Genomic DNA, 19,917 nt, shown 5'->3' with positions numbered 1-19,917 from the left:
AATCAGAACTTTCAGTATCAGCTGTTGCAGCTGGTGCAACAGTGCGAGCGTTGTTCCTCTCACACGCTCCTGCACACCAAATCTGGAGCTACTGTCCATCATGTGTCGTCCTTTTTATCTACCTCGGGAGTTCACATCGGTCATAATCAGCGCCGTTTATATTCCACCACAAGCTGACACGGACACTGCCTTATGCGAGCTGCATGAGGCACTCACACAATAACAAACACAACACCGGGACGCTGCGCTTATCGTGGCGGGGGACTTTAACAGTGCCAACCTCAAACGCGCAGCGCCAAACTTTTATTAGCACATCACCTGCCCCCCAGGGGCGAAAGGACACTGGACCACTGCTACACAACGGTCAAGGACGGCTACAAGGCACAATCTTGTCCACCGTTTGGTAAATCCGACCACGCCGCCATCTTCCTCATGCCAAAATACAAACAAAGGCTGAAACAGGAAGTTCCGGTTCAGAGGGAGGTCGCGCGCTGGACGGACCAATCAGTGGCTGCGTTACAGGACGCACTCGATGACGCAGACTGGGACATGTTCAGAAACAGCTCCGATGGTGACGTCAGCGTGTTTACGGAAGCGGTTGTGGGATTCAAGGGAAACTAGCGGACGATACCGTAGAAAAAAAGACTATTAAAACGTTTCCCAACCAGAAGCCGTGGGTGGATAAAACCATCCGCGACGCTCTAAAAATCTCGCACCGCTGCCTACAACACGGGACTCGCGTCGGGGGACATGGAACCGTACAAGGCTGCGTCATACAGCGTCCGGAAGGCGGTGAAAGAGGCGAAGCAGCGCTACGGGAGGAAACTAGAGTCACAACTCCAACAGAGTGACTCAAGGAGCCTGTGGCAGGGATTAAGGACAATAACGGATTATAAAGCACCAACATCCGGTATGATAAACGCAGACGTGACTCTGGCAGACGAGCTGAACACTTTCTATGCTCGCTTCGAGGCTGCAGCTAAAGACGCTAGCGATGCTAATGCTAGAGGCGCTAACGGCTGCAGACAGGAAGTCACTGCCAGCACCAGAAGCGCGTTCATCATCACCGAGCATGACGTGAGGAGAGCCTTCAAGAGAGTGAACACCAGGAAAGCAGCAGGACCAGACGGCATCTCAGGCCATATCCTCAGAGCCTGCGCAGACCAGCTAGCACCTGTGTTCACAGAGATATTCAACATCTCTTTATCTCAGTCGGTGATCCCCACATGCTTCAAAGAATCCATCATTGTTCCTGTCCCAAAGAAACCTCATCCTGCTTCCCTCAATGACTATCGCCCTGTAGCCCTCACCTCAGTAGTGATGAAGTGCTTTGAACGCCTACTCAGAGACTTTATCATCTCTTCACTAACAGACACACTCAACCCACTACAGTTCGCTTATCGTCCAAACCGTTCCACGGACGATGCAATCTCTCATCTCCTCCATACATCTCGCACTCACCTGGACACTCGAAGGGGGAATTATGTGAAAATGCTCTTCATCGACTACAGTTCTGCATTTAATACCATAATTCCCTCCACACTTACCACCAAGCTGGAGCACCTGGGACTCAGCTCATCAATGTGTCAGTGGATCTCCAATTTTCTGACTGGCAGACCACAGGCAGTAAGGATGGGCGGACATGTCTCAGCCTCCCTCACTCTCAGCACTGGAGCCCCCCAGGGTTGTGTCCTCAGCCCCCTGCTGTACTCTCTGTACACCCACGACTGCGTGGCCACTACCAGCTCCACCACCATCATCAAGTTTGCTGACGACACTGTTGTGGTGGGCCTGATCACGAACAACGATGAGACGGCCTACCTGGAGGAGGTTGGAAATCTGGAGAACTGGTGCCAGAAAAACAATCTCCTCCTGAACGTCAGTAAGACAAAGGAGCTGATAGTGGACTTCAGTACAAAGCAGGTGAGGAACTACCAGACCCCCGTCATCAACAGGAGCCCAGTGGAGAGAGTGGACAGCTTCAGATACCTCGGTGTTCACATCACGCAGGACCTGGCATGGTCCTGTCACATCAACACCGTGGTAAAAAAGGCCCGGCAGCATCTCTACCACCTCAGACGCTTGAGAGACTTTAGACTGCCCTCCAAGGTGCTCAGGAATTTCTACTCCTGCACCATAGAGAGCATCCTAACGGGAAATATCACGACCTGGTTCGGGAACAGCACCATGCAGGACAGGCGAGCTCTACAGAGGGTGGTGCGATCAGCTGAGTGCATCATCCACATCGAGCTCCCTGACCTGCACTCGATCTACAGCAAGCGGTGCTTGACCAAGGCCAGGAAGATCGTGAAGGACCTCAGCCACCCCAATAACGGACTGTTTACTCTGTTGCGGTCTGGGAAGCGATTCCGCTCCTTGAAGGCCAACACAGAGAGACTAAGGAGGAGCTTCTTCCCGCAGGCGATAAAGTCTCTCAACCACAACCACGAACTAACACAATCTTTTCATAATTGATCAAATCTATCAATCCTTTTACATCCATGAACACTATGGACAATTACACGCTCACCTTCCTTCATATCTACACTACATGTTGTACATTCACATCCTGGACCATTGCACAAAGACACTTTAATAACTTTGCACACCTACCTTCACAACTACACTACATGTTTACGTTTACATCCTGGACCAGTGCACAAAGTCACTTTAATAACCTCTGCACAAAGACACTTTGTTGTTTGCATATTTGCACACCCAGTACAGTATATTTCAATTTGTACAGTATATTTCTATTTTTATGCACATCATATTTCTATGCACAGTATATTTCTATTTTTATGCACATCATGTTTCTATTTTTATTTTTAGTTCTATTTTTCCTAGCACATTTCTATTTTTATTTTTAGTTCTATATTTTCCTAGTTTAATTAAATTTTTCTATTTAATTTCTATCGTATTCTTTTTATTTATATTTATTTCTTATTTGTAAACTTTAATTCTCTTTTAGGGTCAATGGCAGTCGTATAATGCATTTCACTACATTTCGTACTGTGTATGTTTGTGTATGTGACAAATAAAATTTGAATTTGAATTTTTTTGTTAATACCAAAACAAATTACATAACACAAAATGCAAAACAACAATGGGGAAAAATGCAGCTTGCTCAAAAAGCACTAACATAATCTGTAATGAACTTGTAATGATCATATTTCTGTTTACACATTTTTCTTTGTTATATAACAGTAAGCTTTTTCAATCCAATTATCATTTGTCTTATGTTACTTGAAATGTCCACCAAACAAATCCCTGTGAATGAACCATTTCTATTCCAATAAGAACAGTAGCAGCAATGCTTAAGCTAAAACATTTACCACAACCCCAACACAGCTATTTAGAAAACCAGGAAACTTCCCTAACTGTCACTAATAAAAATAAATACAACAAACAACAACAACAACAACTACTGTATAACACTGATATGTTTGTAATAAGTACGCTTGTGTCATGCACACTCAATACGCGACCGGCACTAGGACCTGGAAGTAATGTGGTCGCAAACCAACAAGTATAAGAGGAGTAAACAAACCACGGCTTAGCGCTCAGTCATTGAGTTTGCCCAAGTCGGTTCAGGCTGTTCGTCTACCAATTCGTGAGTACTCACCCACTTGGGTTTTGCTTTCTGATTTAAGTGTGTGTTATAGGACACGGGTTAAATTTGTGTTTTTCCCTTGCTCCCCTTTTGTAAAAGTCCTTAGACCAACTCGCGTGGTTATCCTGCCTACTCGCTTGCTTCCACATTTCGGTTTACCAATCACGCTACAAAGGGCTAACTGCTAAAGCGAAGTATTTTGGTCACTTCAGGTTAGTTCACTAACAGAATGACTGAGCCCTCTGCGGTAAACCCAGCGGACCATGCGTGCCTCTGCGAAGTTGTGGACCGGCACGTCGAGCTAATCAATAAGCTAAGCAGAGAGGTCGCGGAGCTCAGGCGGGAGAACGCGTATCTCTGCATGGCTGTTGCTGGCGCGGCTAGCCGGCCTCCACTCGCAGCGGCTGCGGCGCCGCACCAACCCCCCTCCCCTCCTTCTGATGTTTTTCTCTCATTACGAGAGAAGTGGAATGGCACGGAAGGAAAGGGTAGTGTGTTTCTAACAGCGCTCGATCTGGTGTTTAAGTTTAATTTTAACAAGTACTCCCCTGATTGGCTACGCATTGCTCTTCTCGTCTCGTTGCTATCAGGGCAGGCAGCTGAGTGGGCCACGGCAGTTCTCCGGTCAGATTCATATAATGCCCATTCATATAATGAGTTCACCCGGCAACTCAAGCTCACTTTTGAACATCCAGTGGGCGAGGTGGAGACCGACACCAAGCTTTATCACCTGCGGCAGGGTGGATTATCCGTGAGCCGTTACACAGCAGAATTTCGAGCAATTTGCCCTCTCCGGCCGGGAAACGTGCAGGCCTGGTGAGAAATGGGAGTCACTCACCGGGTCACCGCTTTCTCTCCTCCGTCACGACCAACTCGTCCCGTCTTACGGTTCAAGTGCACCTCCAATTTGGCCACAAACAGGTCAGAAATACTGCATTCATCGACTCCAGGGCAGCAGGTAACTTCATTGACTCTTCTTATGCCAAAAAATTTGGGGTAAAATTTGAGGCGTTATCCCAGCCTGTTCGAATTACATCTGTCGACAGTCGGCCCCTATCTACCAGTCCCATCACCACCCAAACTCAACCCATCACTTTTACCATCGACCAACATCAAGAACAGATCAGTTTTCATGTCACCACCATCTCCTCTCCTCCCATCATCCTTGTACATCCGTGGCTCCTTCAAAATGATCCCCTTATCTCCTAGACACAAAACCAAATTTTACAGTGGGGCGCGACCTGCACCGAACTATGCCTAAAGGCGTCGGCTGGGACGTACTCTAGGGAGTCCAAGGCCCCCGATGTCAACACCAATGCTATCCCAGAGGCATATCGAGACCTAGCAGATGTATTCTGCAAACGACGAGCTACCCACCTTCCTCCACATCGCCCATATGACCTCGCCATAGATCTCCAACTTGGCACGGTACCACCCCGTGGCCACCTCTACTCATTTACATCTACAGAGACGCAGGCAATGGAGGAGTATGTAACCAATGCCCTCCGCCAAGGTACCATCAGGCCCTCCTCCTCACCTGGGGTTCTTCTTTGCAAAGAAGAGGGGCGGCAAACTTCGCCCATGTGTGGCTAAATAACATCACTATCAAAAACCGACACCCATTGCCTCTTACCAACTCAGCCGTGGATGCCCTCTCTGGTGCCACCATCTTTACAAAGTTGGACCTTCTGAGCGCCTACAACTTGGTGAGCATCAGAGAGGGCGATGAGTGGAAGACGGCTTTCATCAATCCCACTGGACATTACGAAAGCTTTGAGATCCTATTTGGATTATGCAATGCCCCCGCCGCATTTCAACACCTAATCAATGATGTTCTCCAAAACATGCTAGGACGGTGGGCATTTGCATATCTAGATGATATCCTCATCTACTCCCACACCGCTGAGGAACACACCCAGCATGTCAGGTTGGTCCTAAAGAGACTACTCGCCCATCAGCTGTACTGTAAGTTGGAAAAGTGCGCTTTTCACGAGCGCTCCACCACGTTCCTGGGTTTTGTCATCTCGTCCCAGGGTGTGGCCATGGACCCACAGAAGCTAGAGGTTGTGCGTCATTGGCCCCTACCCAAGACCCTTAAACAACTTTAAAGGTTTCTCGGGCTTGCGGATTTCTATCGTCGCTTTATCCGGGACTACAGTACAGTTGCCGCACCCCTAACCGCCCTGACCCGTCCCTCATCTCTCCCTTTCCACCTCAACCCTTCTGCTATCTCCGCCTTCAGAAGACTCTGCCACCGTTCTTCTTCATCCTGACGTCAGTAAACCATTCGTTGTGGAGGTAGACGCTTCAGATGTTGGCGCTGGAGCTGTTCTCTCCCAACGAGGTCAGAAACCACACCCATGTAGTTTCTTCTCCAAAATGTTTTACCCCACTTAACAGCGATACGGGGTAGGGGACCACGAGCTGCTGGCCATAAACTGGCCTTTGGAGGAATGGCGTAACTGGCTCCAGGGCGCCAGAGAGCCATTCATCATCTGGACAGCCCATCAAAACCTCATCACCATCAGGAACCTGAAGCAGCTAAATCCCTGACAGGCGCAGTGGGCGTTGTTCTTTAAAAATTATAATTTCCATCTCTTATACCGCCCGGGATCCAAAAACACTAAAGCTAATGCTCTCTCTTGGCAACTCGAGCTGGATTCCCCCCGGGCGGACCCTGCGCCTGTTCTTCCTTCTTCCAAAATCATCGCACCACTTCAACTGGACTTGGAAACAAGAGTCCGCCAGGCGCAGACCACAGAGACCGAACCGGCAGGTGTACCGCCTGGACGACTTTACGTACCCGAAACCTTGACATCCGAGGTCCTCCAATGGGGCCTTTCCTTCCCCCTCTCAGGACACCCAGGCACAAGATGCTCCCTTCAGTTTCTCCAACGAGACTTCTGGTGGCCATCTATAGCTAGGGACGGCAAAGAGTTTGTTCAGGCGTGTCCAGTGTGCGCCAGGGCCAAAGACACTAACCAACCTACGCCGGGAGAACCCCTTCGGGTTCCCCATCGACCCTGGACGCACATTGCCGTCGACTTTGTTGTGGGCCTGCCGGTCTCCGAAGGAAAAGACACCATTATGACCATTATGATCTCTAAGGCTGTGCACCTGGTGGCCCTCGCCGGACTCCCGTCAGCCAAACGTACAGCCGAGCTGGTATTAGAGCATGTAGTCCGTCTGCATGGGTTCCCTAAAGACATCGTCTCGGAAAGAGGGCCTCAGTTTACAGTTTTCGATGGTGGTTCTGCCTACACTGTGCGTCGCATCCTCGATTCGTGACCTCGGGGCAGAGGCACCCAGTACCTGGTCGATTGGGAAGGCTACGGTCCCGAGGAACGGTCTTGGATTCCGGCCCGGTTCATTCTCAACCCCAGTTACTATAGTTTCAGTAAGGTGGCTCTTTAAGAGAAAATAATAAGGAAATCCTGAACCTTATGTTGATGTTTACGAATGCACCCCGTTGGTTTGCTCTGAGCCTGCCGAAAAGAAAAGAGAGAAACTGAAAGTAATAAAACCTTTTCTGGTTTTCCTGGTCTTTCCTATCCCACGTAGAACCCGTGACAATACTTATTTAGTCTGTTTTTGATTGTTGTTATGTACATACACCTTTCATGTGCTCACAGAGGCCTTTTTTTTATTACTTGCTTTGTAGTTGATGGGTAAAGAGTTAGTTAAAAGGTTGAAGCTAAAAATAAGCTGATCAGCTTTATTGTAGTCAATGATATTATTATTTTAGGTTGAAGTCCACATATATGTCTGGCCTGTCTTTCTGTATGGCAGAACTCTCTGCCTAACTTATTAATACAAAGAACTTAAATTTTGTAAGGTTGAGTATCTTCTGCCTTGTTTCGCTAAGTCGTGTCTTTCCTTGTCAGCCAATACACTCCCTGTTTTAAGTAGATTATTAAATCTGTCACAAAACTGTTCATAACATCACTTTTACTCAAAATTATTAGTATTTGATTTTAGCACACAACAATGTGCTCTCAGTTCGGTATTTTACAGGGACTCACCTCAGTCTGCTGCAGATACTTTTTTTCTAACGACCTATGGTTTATCTCATGGTGACATGACTGCTTTTTATTAGCACCACGGTTTCAGAACAAATGAGACAAACTCATATTTGCTGCAGCAAGAATAAACATACATCGATCTATCTTTTAAGGTTCAGTGTTCATACACTACATGCTTTTTTTAAGTAACCTCATACTGTGGCACATGTTTGTTTGTTTGTGTTTTGTGCGTATTAGGAAGCTTTGTAGATGCATTACATTAGTTTCTGTGTATTTACAGTAAACTATCTCATTAATTGGCTTTTATTAAGTGATGCGTAGAGCCAAGCCCACTTCCTTAGGGTAAAAAAAGCAGATGATGCGACATATCATAAATGTAACTGGCATAAAACTGCTCATTATTTCCTTTAACATTATGATTTCATTTATGGCGCAGATTCAACTTCAGGCAAATACCGAAGGTAAAGTTTCATTAAATTCTGTCTAGCCAGTTTAGTGTGATGCTATGCCGAAAATGGCGGGACACACTTACAGACACACAGACAGATAGATGGACAGGACTTTTTTTTTTAGACTGGTTTTAGGTCCTCTAATGTATGAAACTAAGATATCATTAAAAGTTTTGCCCAATGTACAGACAAAACCTTACTTTTATTCATACAGATTTCTGCACGTAAACAGTAAACACTAAATACATTGCTTAAATGCCACACAATTTATGTATGCACACACACACACACACACACGCACATCTAAGAGCAACAGCTGAACATGTGGAAATGATGCTTGCCAATATAAACTTATAATCCCATAAGATTCCATCTGAGAGTTTATTAGTGCGAATGGTTGTAATATCCTGGTAAAAGCAGCAGCATTGTGAGCTCTTGTACAGCAGCCATTCAGCCATTTATAGATGCAACAGATGCACCATTGTCATCTCTGGCAGAAAGCTTCATAAATCCACAAACTTCATTTCAAGCATAATAACATAAACAAACCTTGCTCAGTCCAATTAGTTATTTCATGAAGCTGTCAATTAAAAAAAATACACTATGCAACATGAACTACAGTAAGTAATTAGGCATGCAGTATTTAAGGTTTCTGGTGCTGTCACCACTACCATTTTTCATCTCCAGCTTATGTTGGACATGTTCTGTTTTCACTTATTCTACTTTCTTTGTAGTACAAGAACAGCCATCTGGCTTAGAAATATATTGTAATACAGATACAGTTCTCTGCTTTGTCCAGTCATATCAATGCCAGACATCCTTCCAAAAGAAATTTAGCTAATTACATTCATTATGACCTTAAAGCATGAACACCACTAACAGAAAGACTCAAGTGGGCCCATAAATAAGTTAAAATTGAAAATATTTAGAGATTCAAAACAAATAATAAAAACAAATAAAACAATAAAAATCTGTGTAAATCAAAAATTATTCTGATTTAGCTTCACATTTTTTAAAACGAAATAAACCATAGGATTAATATCACATTATTTATGAAACTGAATTTAAGGCCTTTGTTAAGGAAACTACTTAAAGAATAAGCCTTTATTAAGCCTTTATTATACTGTACATATACACTACAGCACAGTGAAACAGTATTATTTGTCACAAAGACATATAATCACTTTTTACTAATTTTAATGGGTTTGACAGAACAGGCTTAACAATCTCTGGCTCACCCTTTAGTTTTATGTAAAGAACTTTGTAAAACTAGCTGAGAAATGTACATATTTAAGCTTGTTAATGCGATAGAAGCATAACTGTTCCTATTGCAAAGGCAGTCTTTTTTGGTTATGCATGATACTCCATCAATAATCTTATGTAACTACTGACACCAAGTCTGCCGACAGTCATCTTACAGACGCCAGCCCACCCCTACCCCTGCCTGCCATTTAATTGGCAGCAGGCGGTCTGATAACAGAGGAATCACCGGATGAGCAGAACAGATCATCATCTATGCAGGAGGCAAGAGTGTGATCAAAGCTAGGGCGCAATAAGCAAGTGCTCTCATCACTCATGTTACAACAAAAATGATATATTTTGCTCTTTCAGTAGTCACAAACACAAAAACAAACCTCGTCACCATGTTCAATCAAAAAGGCCTAAACTTAGAATGATAGGCGACTACCATAATGTTAGAATTAAAATTAAGTTATAATTATGAACCAAAAGTACTAACTTTAATTTCATTTATGTCCAACAGTATATAGTGTAGGAATTACAACAATTTGTATGTGTTTTTAAATTGTGTTTTCCTTCTTTTTTAAGGGACCAAAACACAATTTGCTGCCTAGCTGTTCCATGACAAAGCGTATTTGATGGTCCTTGTTATTTTACTTACAAGTAAGCAAATTAAAACGTCTAGAGGTAGTTAGGGCATTTGCACTTGGCATCAACTAATGTTAATGCTCAGTGAGTTCAATTTATGATCATTTTATCTGGTGCCCCTCAATAAGAATTTGTTTCCTTTTGAGTATGGTTCCTTTCAAAGTTTTTCCTTGCAACCTTTGAGTTTAGCTTTATTATTAAGGGAAAATGGATAAATCCTTGATTTAAAAAATGTTATGAATACACTTACACTTTTGTAAAGCTAAATCTCAGCTATGTTGCTATACAAATGTGCTATACAAATATCATTATTATTATTATTATTATGTTGCGGTGGTTGTTGGTACTATTTTATCATGGAGAAGTGCTGCCAAAGGTTTATGAGACAGACCCATTATTTAGCTTGGCAGGAGTGCAGAGATATTTCCTAGCAAGCTTCCAATTCTAATATTACATGAGACAGTGTACATGAAAATAAAGGACAAGAAAATAAATACTGCAACATGGGTTCATAGGCCCTGGTCTAGTCCACAGGACCAACGACACCATCAAGGTTATGTACTGACTTCAGAAGACTCAACCAGATGTCTGAGTTTGAATTGTGACCCTGGATGAGCACCTGGGGACAGAGGCCAGATTTATTTCCACACTCATGCTGACCAAGGCTTACAGGGGGTTCAATACCACCCTGCAATTAATGAAATAGCTTTCAGTACCTCTCGAGCCACTGGCAGAATGGGGTTTGCCCCTTTGTCCTCAATTTTCCCACAGCCATTTAGATTAAAGGCAGAAGAAGAAAAACAACCAGCCAAGCATACCTCCACCCCGGCACTAGGACACGGGTATGGGCCTTTCTGGGGCTGGCCAGATTTTACGTTTTATTTACTCAACTTCCCCTACTTGCAGACCTGATGAATAAGGGACACCCACATAAGGTAAAGTGGGCAGGGAGGTGTTCCAGGCCCTCAAGGCACAACTACCTCAATACAACCCCATACAGATGCATCAGAAATGTGTCCTGTTAACATGTGCAAGCACCTGATTCACCTTCTCACATTTACCCTTTTAATTCTGAGCAAATATATAAATTTTAGAAGTATTTTTCGCCTCCCTGTTTCCTACTGCATTGCTGCAAGTTTGTTACACTTTTTAATTGCCTTAAATTTTTTATTTTTTTAAATGCAATATGCAGTTATAAGCTGTAAAACCCATTAAACAAGTCTACTACTTCCAGACATGGCTGAAAAAAGCAACGTTACAACGTCTGTGTACAGTATGTGTTCCTGATGACCTGGGTGAAGAATAACAGAATGAAATGGTGCAGTAAGAAAGAGGGCTGGGCAGAGTAGTATTGGTATTTTGAAAACAACTCCATTCCAGCATTTTAAAATAATCAATACTTTTACTATGTGTATGGATTTTATCTGAGTAATAGGATTCTGTTTGTTTAAGCACGGTGCTGACAGCAGTGACAAGTGTGTGTTAAAGCAGGGAAAAATGACCGAGTTTGTGGGAAGCATTGAAAAATAACCATAGCAACGCAAGCAAGAGTGGAGAGTCTGGAATATGTTTTTGTTTTATTCAGGCAGTAGAGTTGAAAAGATGGCCAAAGTAAAAAGGTGGCCCAAAGTTAAATATTGAGATATTTAGCTATAAAGTGGCCATAAAAGATGAGCACCCAAACACAGTGAAGTAAACCTGGTTTGATATTCACTGCACATTAAAGATTACTATATCTCTTTTATTCCTTAGGAAATAAGCACACACAAAGGATAGAATGTGTATTGTCTTATTCTTGAGTGGAAAAAAGTACAACTGAACATATTTTTAAAATCCACCGAATCAGTATCTCAGAATCGCTAATCACTGGCACATTATATTAATAGAATCGGCTAGGGAAAGTCTTAAAAGTGGATCACCTGAGCTACTGTGTATGAGTCTACAAACATTAAAGTTATCTAATTTGCAGGGTAGCTTACATACTGCAACCCACTGTGGATACAAGATTTAGTTAGTTTTTACTATATCATATGTATTTTATTAATAAATATTAATGATGCAAATTTTTAAACGAGTAATTACACATATAAACTTGATGTAGCACACGAAATGGGGATAGTCTTAGCAACTACTGCAAGCTGCTGTAAAACAAAAGGGTTTTTAATTGCCGTTTTAAAAAAGGTTTAAATTTACACTATATTATATATAAACTCTATTGTACCCACCTTAAAGACAGATCTGACAACATGACATAATTATGTTACACCATTAAGTAATATGTGTCTAATTAGTATCATCTAAATGACAGTAATAAATGCACTAGTTAAAATCTAATCATGAACTCTGGCAACTATCAAACCAAATATGTTAATAAAAAAATCCAATGTCTTTATAAACCATTGTTTATCCCAACAATGTCCAATATGAACTAAGGCTTCATATCCACCAGTACCTTATATAGAATGAATGAATGAATGGATGAATGGATAGCCTACGATTCAGGCTATCACAAAAAACTTATGCTGCAGTTGTTTACAGTAAAAGTCATAGAAGATGATCATCCATTATTAAAAAAATATTTTAAAAAGAATGTTATCCAAAGTCTAGAATGTCACTGTACATTCTACACACAAATAATTTACCTTGGATCGTATGCTTTAATAATCTACGTCTCTCTAAAATGATTTCTTATGATGCTCATCTTCAATTTTAAATAAGATAAGAAAACATGACCAGTTTCTCGTGAACTTTTATCTAGAATTGGTTTTATTGGTTGTTACCGACACAACTTTTAGGAATAAACGTGTCTATGGCAGACACTACCTGCCTTATTAAAAAGTGTTTTCATGTTTTTGTTTTTTTTGTGACTTTCCTATGCCATTATATTCTAGAAAAAAATTATCAGTGAGATAACCTGGTAATTCAGTACATTCAGTAGGTCACTCCAAAGCCGCTCTTTTTTTGTAAGTGATCTGTTAGTTTCTTTACACCAACATAAAAATGGGTTGTTTGATAGCAATCAATGCATTGACCAACTCACAGTGCAATGAGAAGGTCTAATGAGCTCAGTACAAATCTGAGGAAGGGGAAAGTAAATTTATAATATATGTCACAAATGTCTCTTGAAGTTATTGAAAGATATAGCCACGTTGCCCAGGTCTATAATAAGACACAAACTGTCAATTTTTTCCCTGAGAGGGAATTCATTAAGATTTTTAGAAACAACCCTACTGTAATCCTACCAGAATTCTGCCAAATGCTTGTTGATGGATTTCTGTTATATTGAACTTTTAGCTGCATAACACATATGATGTTATATAATTGCTATCCGTTATCACCCAAATGAGGATGGGTTCCCTGATAAGTCTGCTTTCTCTCAAGGTTTTTTTCTATTGCCATCTCTGGGAGTTTTTCCTTGCCACTGTCGCCTTCACCCATGGCTTGCTCATGAGACACAATCTCATTATTATCTAAACACATTTTTGTCACACCTATACACTTCCATAAATTTTCTTTTAAAATTTTCTTTTAATTTTTGTGAAGCTGCTCTGAGTCAATGACCATTGTTAAAATCGCTATATAAACAAAATTGAATTTAATTAAATTGAATGGATAAAAAAAGCATCTTCCAAAGATGAACCAAACATAATAAGTGTGATGTATGTATATATTTAACCCTTTAGGTATCATTTTTTCTTTTTTGAAATTTCAGGAAAAAGCAACAAAATATATAAAAACTAAAACTTGTTCACCAAATTTTGAGTTTTTTCTTTTTTCTCATTATGTACATTGTCACATCACACACACCCCCCACCCCCAGAAAAAAGAAATTACTTAAAGCTTAATATTGCCTTGACTTTTATGTTTATGATGAGTATATGTAAACTTCCCACTGCAACTGCTGTCAGTGAATTGTCAATTCATGCCTTTACAGATATGAAACAGCCCATTTACACCATCTCACATTAGAGCCCACATACAGTACATGCTTCTTGGAGCCATGAACATATTTTAACATTCACTGTTCAGAGGAGTCTGCATGAGTTAGGCCTTCATGGTCGAATTACGGCAAAGAAACCATAACTTCAGATGAACAAAAAGCAGAATAGACTTCCTTGGGCCAAGAAACACAAGGAACAGACATTAGATCAGGGAAAAACTGTCCTTGTGAAAATGGCCTGATGAGTCCATTTCTGAGCTTTCTGAACTCAAAATTATGGGGGCACACTTGACCAGCATAGCTAACATAGCATTTTGCAGGGCATGCCATGTCATCTGATTTGCACTGAGTGGGACCCTCATTTTTTTTCCCAACAGTACTATTACTTACTGTAGCACCTCTGGAAAATTGTAGCGTATACAGTATATAACAAAAAGTATCCAGGATTATATGTAACAAACTACTAATTATCCTTTTAGTTCTCGTAATGTCAGACGGAACTCTTTGTTAACTGAAGACCTTAGGCATACAACTTTCTCAGGTGTTCTGCTTGTTGCTGGTCATCCAGGAGGTTGAACTGAACTGAACGTTCTTGTTCAACTTTTCTTGGCCAGCTTTGAAGTGCTTGCGCCATACTTCTATTTGTGTTGCAGTCATTGCCTCATCCCTGAAAGACTTCTGAATCATTCCGAATCGTTTTTGCCTAACACAAGATTTGATGCAGATTCATTGCTCTACTTGCTCAGTAATTTTAAATGCAATGTCCACAGTATACATTCTCACTTTCACAGTTATTATGCTTTCACACATGCCCATTTCAGTTCATGCTCTTAGGCTGCCAGGACATCGATGACATGCAAATCGTTCTCGTTATAATAACCCTCCTATTATCTTTGGGGTCATTTTGACCCCATTCAGTCTCAAAATGAATGACTGACATATTCCTTCATATTCAGTGACTTTGATATATAAACTTGGGTAACAATTTTAATTATGATATTTTTCTGGAGGTTTAAATTGCTGGGATCAAATTGACTCCAAGGATAAAAGATGATAGTAAATTCGAAGGTAACAGGAGGGTTAACACTGGCTGGGCTTTTTCTGGACATACCATTTGTGTGTTTAATGCCATCCAAAAGTATTTATACTCCTTGGGCTTTTTCACATTTTGTTACATTACAACCACAAACATAAATGTATTTTATTGGGATTTTATTTGATACAAGTAGTACATAATCATCCCGTAAAGTGGATTTTATATAAATTGTTTTACAATAAAAAAAAAGAAATATCTGAAAATATGTGCATTTGTATTCAGCCCCCCTTCAAGCCACTCATGCATGACTAATAGTTGTCCTGTGTACAGATTCTCCCACCTCAGTTGTGGACCTCAGCAGCTTCTTTAGAGTTACCATGGGCTTCTTGACTGTTTCTCTGATTAATGCTCTCTGTGCCCAGCCTGTCAATTTAGGTGGACGACTTTGTTTTGGTAGGCTGTGCCAAAATCTTTCCATTTTTGAATGAAGGAATAAACAGTGCTTCATGAAATGTTCGAAGCTTGAAAACTTTTTTTACAAAGCAAAGAAATCTTTTTTTATAATCTAACACTGCTTTAAACTTCTCCACAACTCTATCCCAGACCTGTCTGGTATGTTCCTTAGGCTTCATGATGCTGTTTCTTTACTTCATTTTGTCTGCTGAAAAAAGTAATTGGAATCTCAATAAAGCTTTACAGCAAAGGAAAGCATGAAGTGCGGTACAATCTCCAATTAACTTTGAACTTGATAAAACACGGTGGACACCAGATTCTGTTCCTCTCCACTCTTCCTCTAGACTTTTTAACATTGGAGAGTTATTTCCAAACTAAATGCAAAATATACATTAATCTGAAAAGAGGACTATGGACCACTTAGCAGTGTGTTTTTTTTTTCCTTTGCCAGAAGATGCTTCTGATGTTTCTAATGTCTCTGGTTCAGGAGTGGCTTGATACTATCACTGCAACAGCTGCAGCCCATTTCCTGAAGATGTCTGTATGTGGAACCTCTTGATGCACTGACTCCAGCCTCACTTCACTTATCGTGAAGCTTTTCCAAGTTCATGAAATGGCTTTGCTTAACAATCTTCTGAAACCCGTGTTCATCCGGGTTGCTAATTTACTGTTTTATTCATCACACTTTTCCCATACAGTCAATTTTTCGAGACTATACATAAAAATAGCACTTTGCAAACATCCAATGTTTTTTAATGAAGACCTTTTGTGGTTTTTGGATGGTGTTGATGATGGTGTCCAGGACAAAGCTCAGTCTTCCCTGATTTACTGAACTAGACCAATAGTTACATGTTATACATATTAAATAGTAATTTACTCAAACTTTAAATAAAATATTCTAATACAAGTTTGAGGTGTTGATTTAGCCTCAAAAATTCTCCAGATCTCAGTTAATCAAACATTTGTGCGATGTGCCTGAAAAACAAATCTGCTCTTTGGAGCTCCCATCTCACAACTTACAGGACATAAAGGAGCTTCTACTCACAAGTGCCAGATGCAATAGCATACCTTTAAATGTCTAGTGGAGTCCATGCCTCAAAAAGTCAAGGGCAAACAGGGCACCTTCTCTATTTTCAGCGTGTCATCATAATGTTATGGCAGTATATATAATTTAGGGAGGACTGTAGGATTTTAACCACTAAAGATAAATTATACAATGCATACAAAATGACCAATGCCTTTATAAGCACAAATTTCAAGGCAGGATGCAAAGCTAACAGATTTCGACTGAACATACAAATGTTGAGTGGGTGGGAGTGGGGGAAATCGGGTTGTTTGCTGTTGAATCATTCATACCTCATTGAAAACCACACAAATGAGTCAACTAATTGTTACTCTTGCACTACATAACAGTAAACATGGTCAGATAAGCAGTGATAGGGTGTGTAGGCATGTACTAGTTATGGGTCCTAAAAGGGACATAACTAAGATTATATATATATATATATATATATATATATATATATATATATAAAACAATTTTGGCTACTACACGTGTGACTATATATATATATATATATATATATATATAGCAAATTTGACATAATGTCACACAAAACTCAAAAAAAAAAAAGCTAGACAAAATTATGGGCATGCTTTCAAAATTGTGGATAAATAAGATTGTTTCAAGCATATGATGCTCCTTTAAACTCACCTGGGGCAAGTAACAGGTGCGATATAAAAATCACACCTGAAAGCATATTAAAATGAGAAAAGTTCACTTAGTCTTTGTATTGTGTGTGCCACACTAAGCATGGACAGCAGAAAGAGTAAAAGAGAACTGGACTCGAGAACCAAAGTTTTGGAAAAATATCAACAATCTCAAGGTCTATCTCCAGAGATCTAGATTTGCCTTTGTCCACAGTGCGCAACATTATCAAGAAGTTTGCAACACATGACACTGTAGCTATTCTCCCTGGGCGTGGATGGAAGAGAAAAATTGATGAAAGGTTGCAACGCAGGAAAGTCTGGATGGTGGATAAGCAGCCCCAAACAAGTTCCAAAGAAATTGAAGCTATTCTGCAGGCTTAGGGAGCATCAGTGTCAGCGTAAACTATCCGTCGACATTTAAATGAAATAAAACACCATGGCAGAAGACCCAGGAGGACCCCACTGCTGACACAGAGCCATAAAAAAGCAAGACTACAGTTAGCCAAAATGTACTTGAGTAAGCCAAAATCCTTCTGGGAAAATGTCTTGTGGACAGATGAGACCAAGATAGAGCATTTTGGTGAAGCACATCATTCTACTGTTTACTGCAAAATGGAATGGGGTCGACAAAGAAAAGAACACAGTACCTACAGTTAAATATGGTAAAAATTCAAAGATGTTTTAGGGTTGTTTTGCTGCGTCTGGCACTGGGTGCCTTGACTGTGTGCAATCGTGAAATCTGAGGATTACCAAATCATAAAATCTGAGGATTACCAAAGGATTTTGGGTTGCACTGTTGGGCCTAGTGTCAGAAAGCTGGGTTTGCATCCGAGATCTTGGGTGTTCCAGCAGGACAATAACCCCAAACATACTTCAAAACAAAAAGCACCCAGAAATTGATGGCCACAAAATGATGGAAAGTTCTAAAGTGGCCAGCAATGAGTCCAGATCTAAATCTCATTGAACACCTGTGGAGAGATCCAATATGAAAGACCTGGAGCAGTTTGCAAAGGAATTCCAGGTAAGAGGTTTAAGAAGCTTATTGATTGACTGATTTTAGTTTTTTTTTTTTTCCAAAGGGTGTGCAACCAAATATTAAGTTAAGAGTGACAATACTGTAATTTTGTCCAGCCCATTTTTGGAGTTTTGTGACATTATTTCAAATTTGCTTCTTTTCATCCCTTTTTTGGATTGTTCCAATACACACAAAGAGAATAAACATGTGTATAGCAAAACATGTGTTAATGCAATACATTTCTGTGAGACATACTTGATTTTCTGGAAAGATTTTAGGGGTGCCAATAATTTTGGCTATGACTGTATATGCAGTGTATGTGGATGGTGTGACAGTTTGTTTATAAACATAAACTGAGCAATCGTTAAAAATCAGACACGGCCTGGCGAAAATTTTGAGTTACTAAATTAACACTGTTCATTTTTTATAAACATTTATATATCTATTATTTATTCGGTCATGTATTACTAGTAGTCGAGCAATAAGGAAGCTGACAACTAACTTACAGTACCAGCTGCCAAATATGGTGTAAAAGCTTCAATAGCTTGGCCTGTGTTTTGGAAGCTGGTCGAACACTGGATTTATTTATTTATTTATTTATTTACCTCAACAGGGTTAGCATTTGTGGCTTACACATCAAATACAACGAAATGTTCTCCCGACAAACTTAAGTGTGATGGTGTAAACAGCTGCTTTCTGTCAACTATTTTCATTCCAAACTATTATTAATTAGCCATGTGGACACACGGACAGGCTTACCTGATTATGACAAACATCACTAAGCAGTTTCCTACGAGTCCCACCATGCACACGATCATATAGACCAGTGCGATGGTGATCCTCACACTGCGCGGAAACAGATCATCCGCGTCGTCGATATCACTGAAGTTGTTTTGGAACAACGACTCGTTGTCATTAAGGTGAATATTCCTCAGATCCACAAATGACTGGTTTCTCTCCATTTGGGGACGCCTGTGGGTTAAGAGTGAAACAAGGGGGCTCTGAGATAGACGTTACCGTGTATAACGTTTAATTTTCGCTGAATAAAATAATTCTGACTATAGTCGATTAAAATAAGGCGTCAACAGCCAAAGAAAACAGCACTGCGATACATAAGCATGCATATACACCGTAGCTAAAATGCCTGAAACAGATTGTTGACGCTGCACCATACTAAATAATCATTTCTGAGATCGCTTTCCAGCGGAATGTCGCTGCTGCAAGACATTTTAATTGACCGTTACATACCGTAAAGCAGGAATATTTATTTTTCTTAAATCCCTAAAATCTCCTGAAGACGACTACGACTACGTATGTTCATACAGAGGCATCTGAATCCAAGAAGCGATGGTTGAATGTAGCTGATATCCTTCACTCCACCTTATGCGGTTTTCAGCAAGCTTGTTTTCCGAAGAGCAATTTAGCAGAAAGCCATTCCGAGAGTGCTGCATACGGTTCGAAGATGAGAGCCAGGGTGTGGGTTTTTTTTTTTTTTTCAACCTCTCTTGCGCGATAGGCAACGAGTACCAAGGGGAATGGGAGGTGCGGTAATGTTTTTTTTTTCCGCTTCTTCTTGAGAATCTCTAGTCGCGCCTCGAATCTGCAGTAAGCACCTCTCTCTCTCTCTCTCTCTCTCATGACACGCTTACATACAAACGAGACATCAGTTAGTTAGTTCTTTCATCTTCCATTAAACCAACTGTGTTGGAAACCTGCCACAGGTCTGAAAAAAAAATCTTGGTGGGAAAACCTTCACCCTGTATGCTATATTTGTGACATGCGACTGTATGAG

At 40.9% G+C, this 19,917-nt stretch overlaps 1 protein-coding gene across 1 annotated transcript in view; it reads right to left on the bottom strand.

Annotated features, from left to right (window-relative positions):
- The window catches only part of oprl1 (opiate receptor-like 1), a 37,323-nt gene extending 17,644 nt beyond the window's left edge, over nt 1-19,679 (bottom strand). The window contains exons 1-2 of the mRNA XM_053481871.1: nt 19,374-19,679; nt 18,885-19,097 (exon numbers count right to left, since the gene is read on the bottom strand). Coding sequence (XP_053337846.1) covers nt 18,885-19,087 — 203 coding nt within the window. The 5' untranslated portion in view covers nt 19,088-19,097; nt 19,374-19,679. The remainder of the gene's footprint in view (nt 1-18,884; nt 19,098-19,373) is intronic.
- Nucleotides 19,680-19,917: the final 238 nt, after the last annotated feature.

The sequence above is a fragment of the Clarias gariepinus genome, chromosome 22 (assembly GCF_024256425.1).
Source record: "Clarias gariepinus isolate MV-2021 ecotype Netherlands chromosome 22, CGAR_prim_01v2, whole genome shotgun sequence".
Taxonomy (NCBI): Eukaryota; Metazoa; Chordata; class Actinopteri; order Siluriformes; family Clariidae; genus Clarias; species Clarias gariepinus.
The sequence above is the reverse complement of the archived record's forward strand: the minus strand, read 5'-3'. Positions and strand labels throughout refer to the sequence as shown.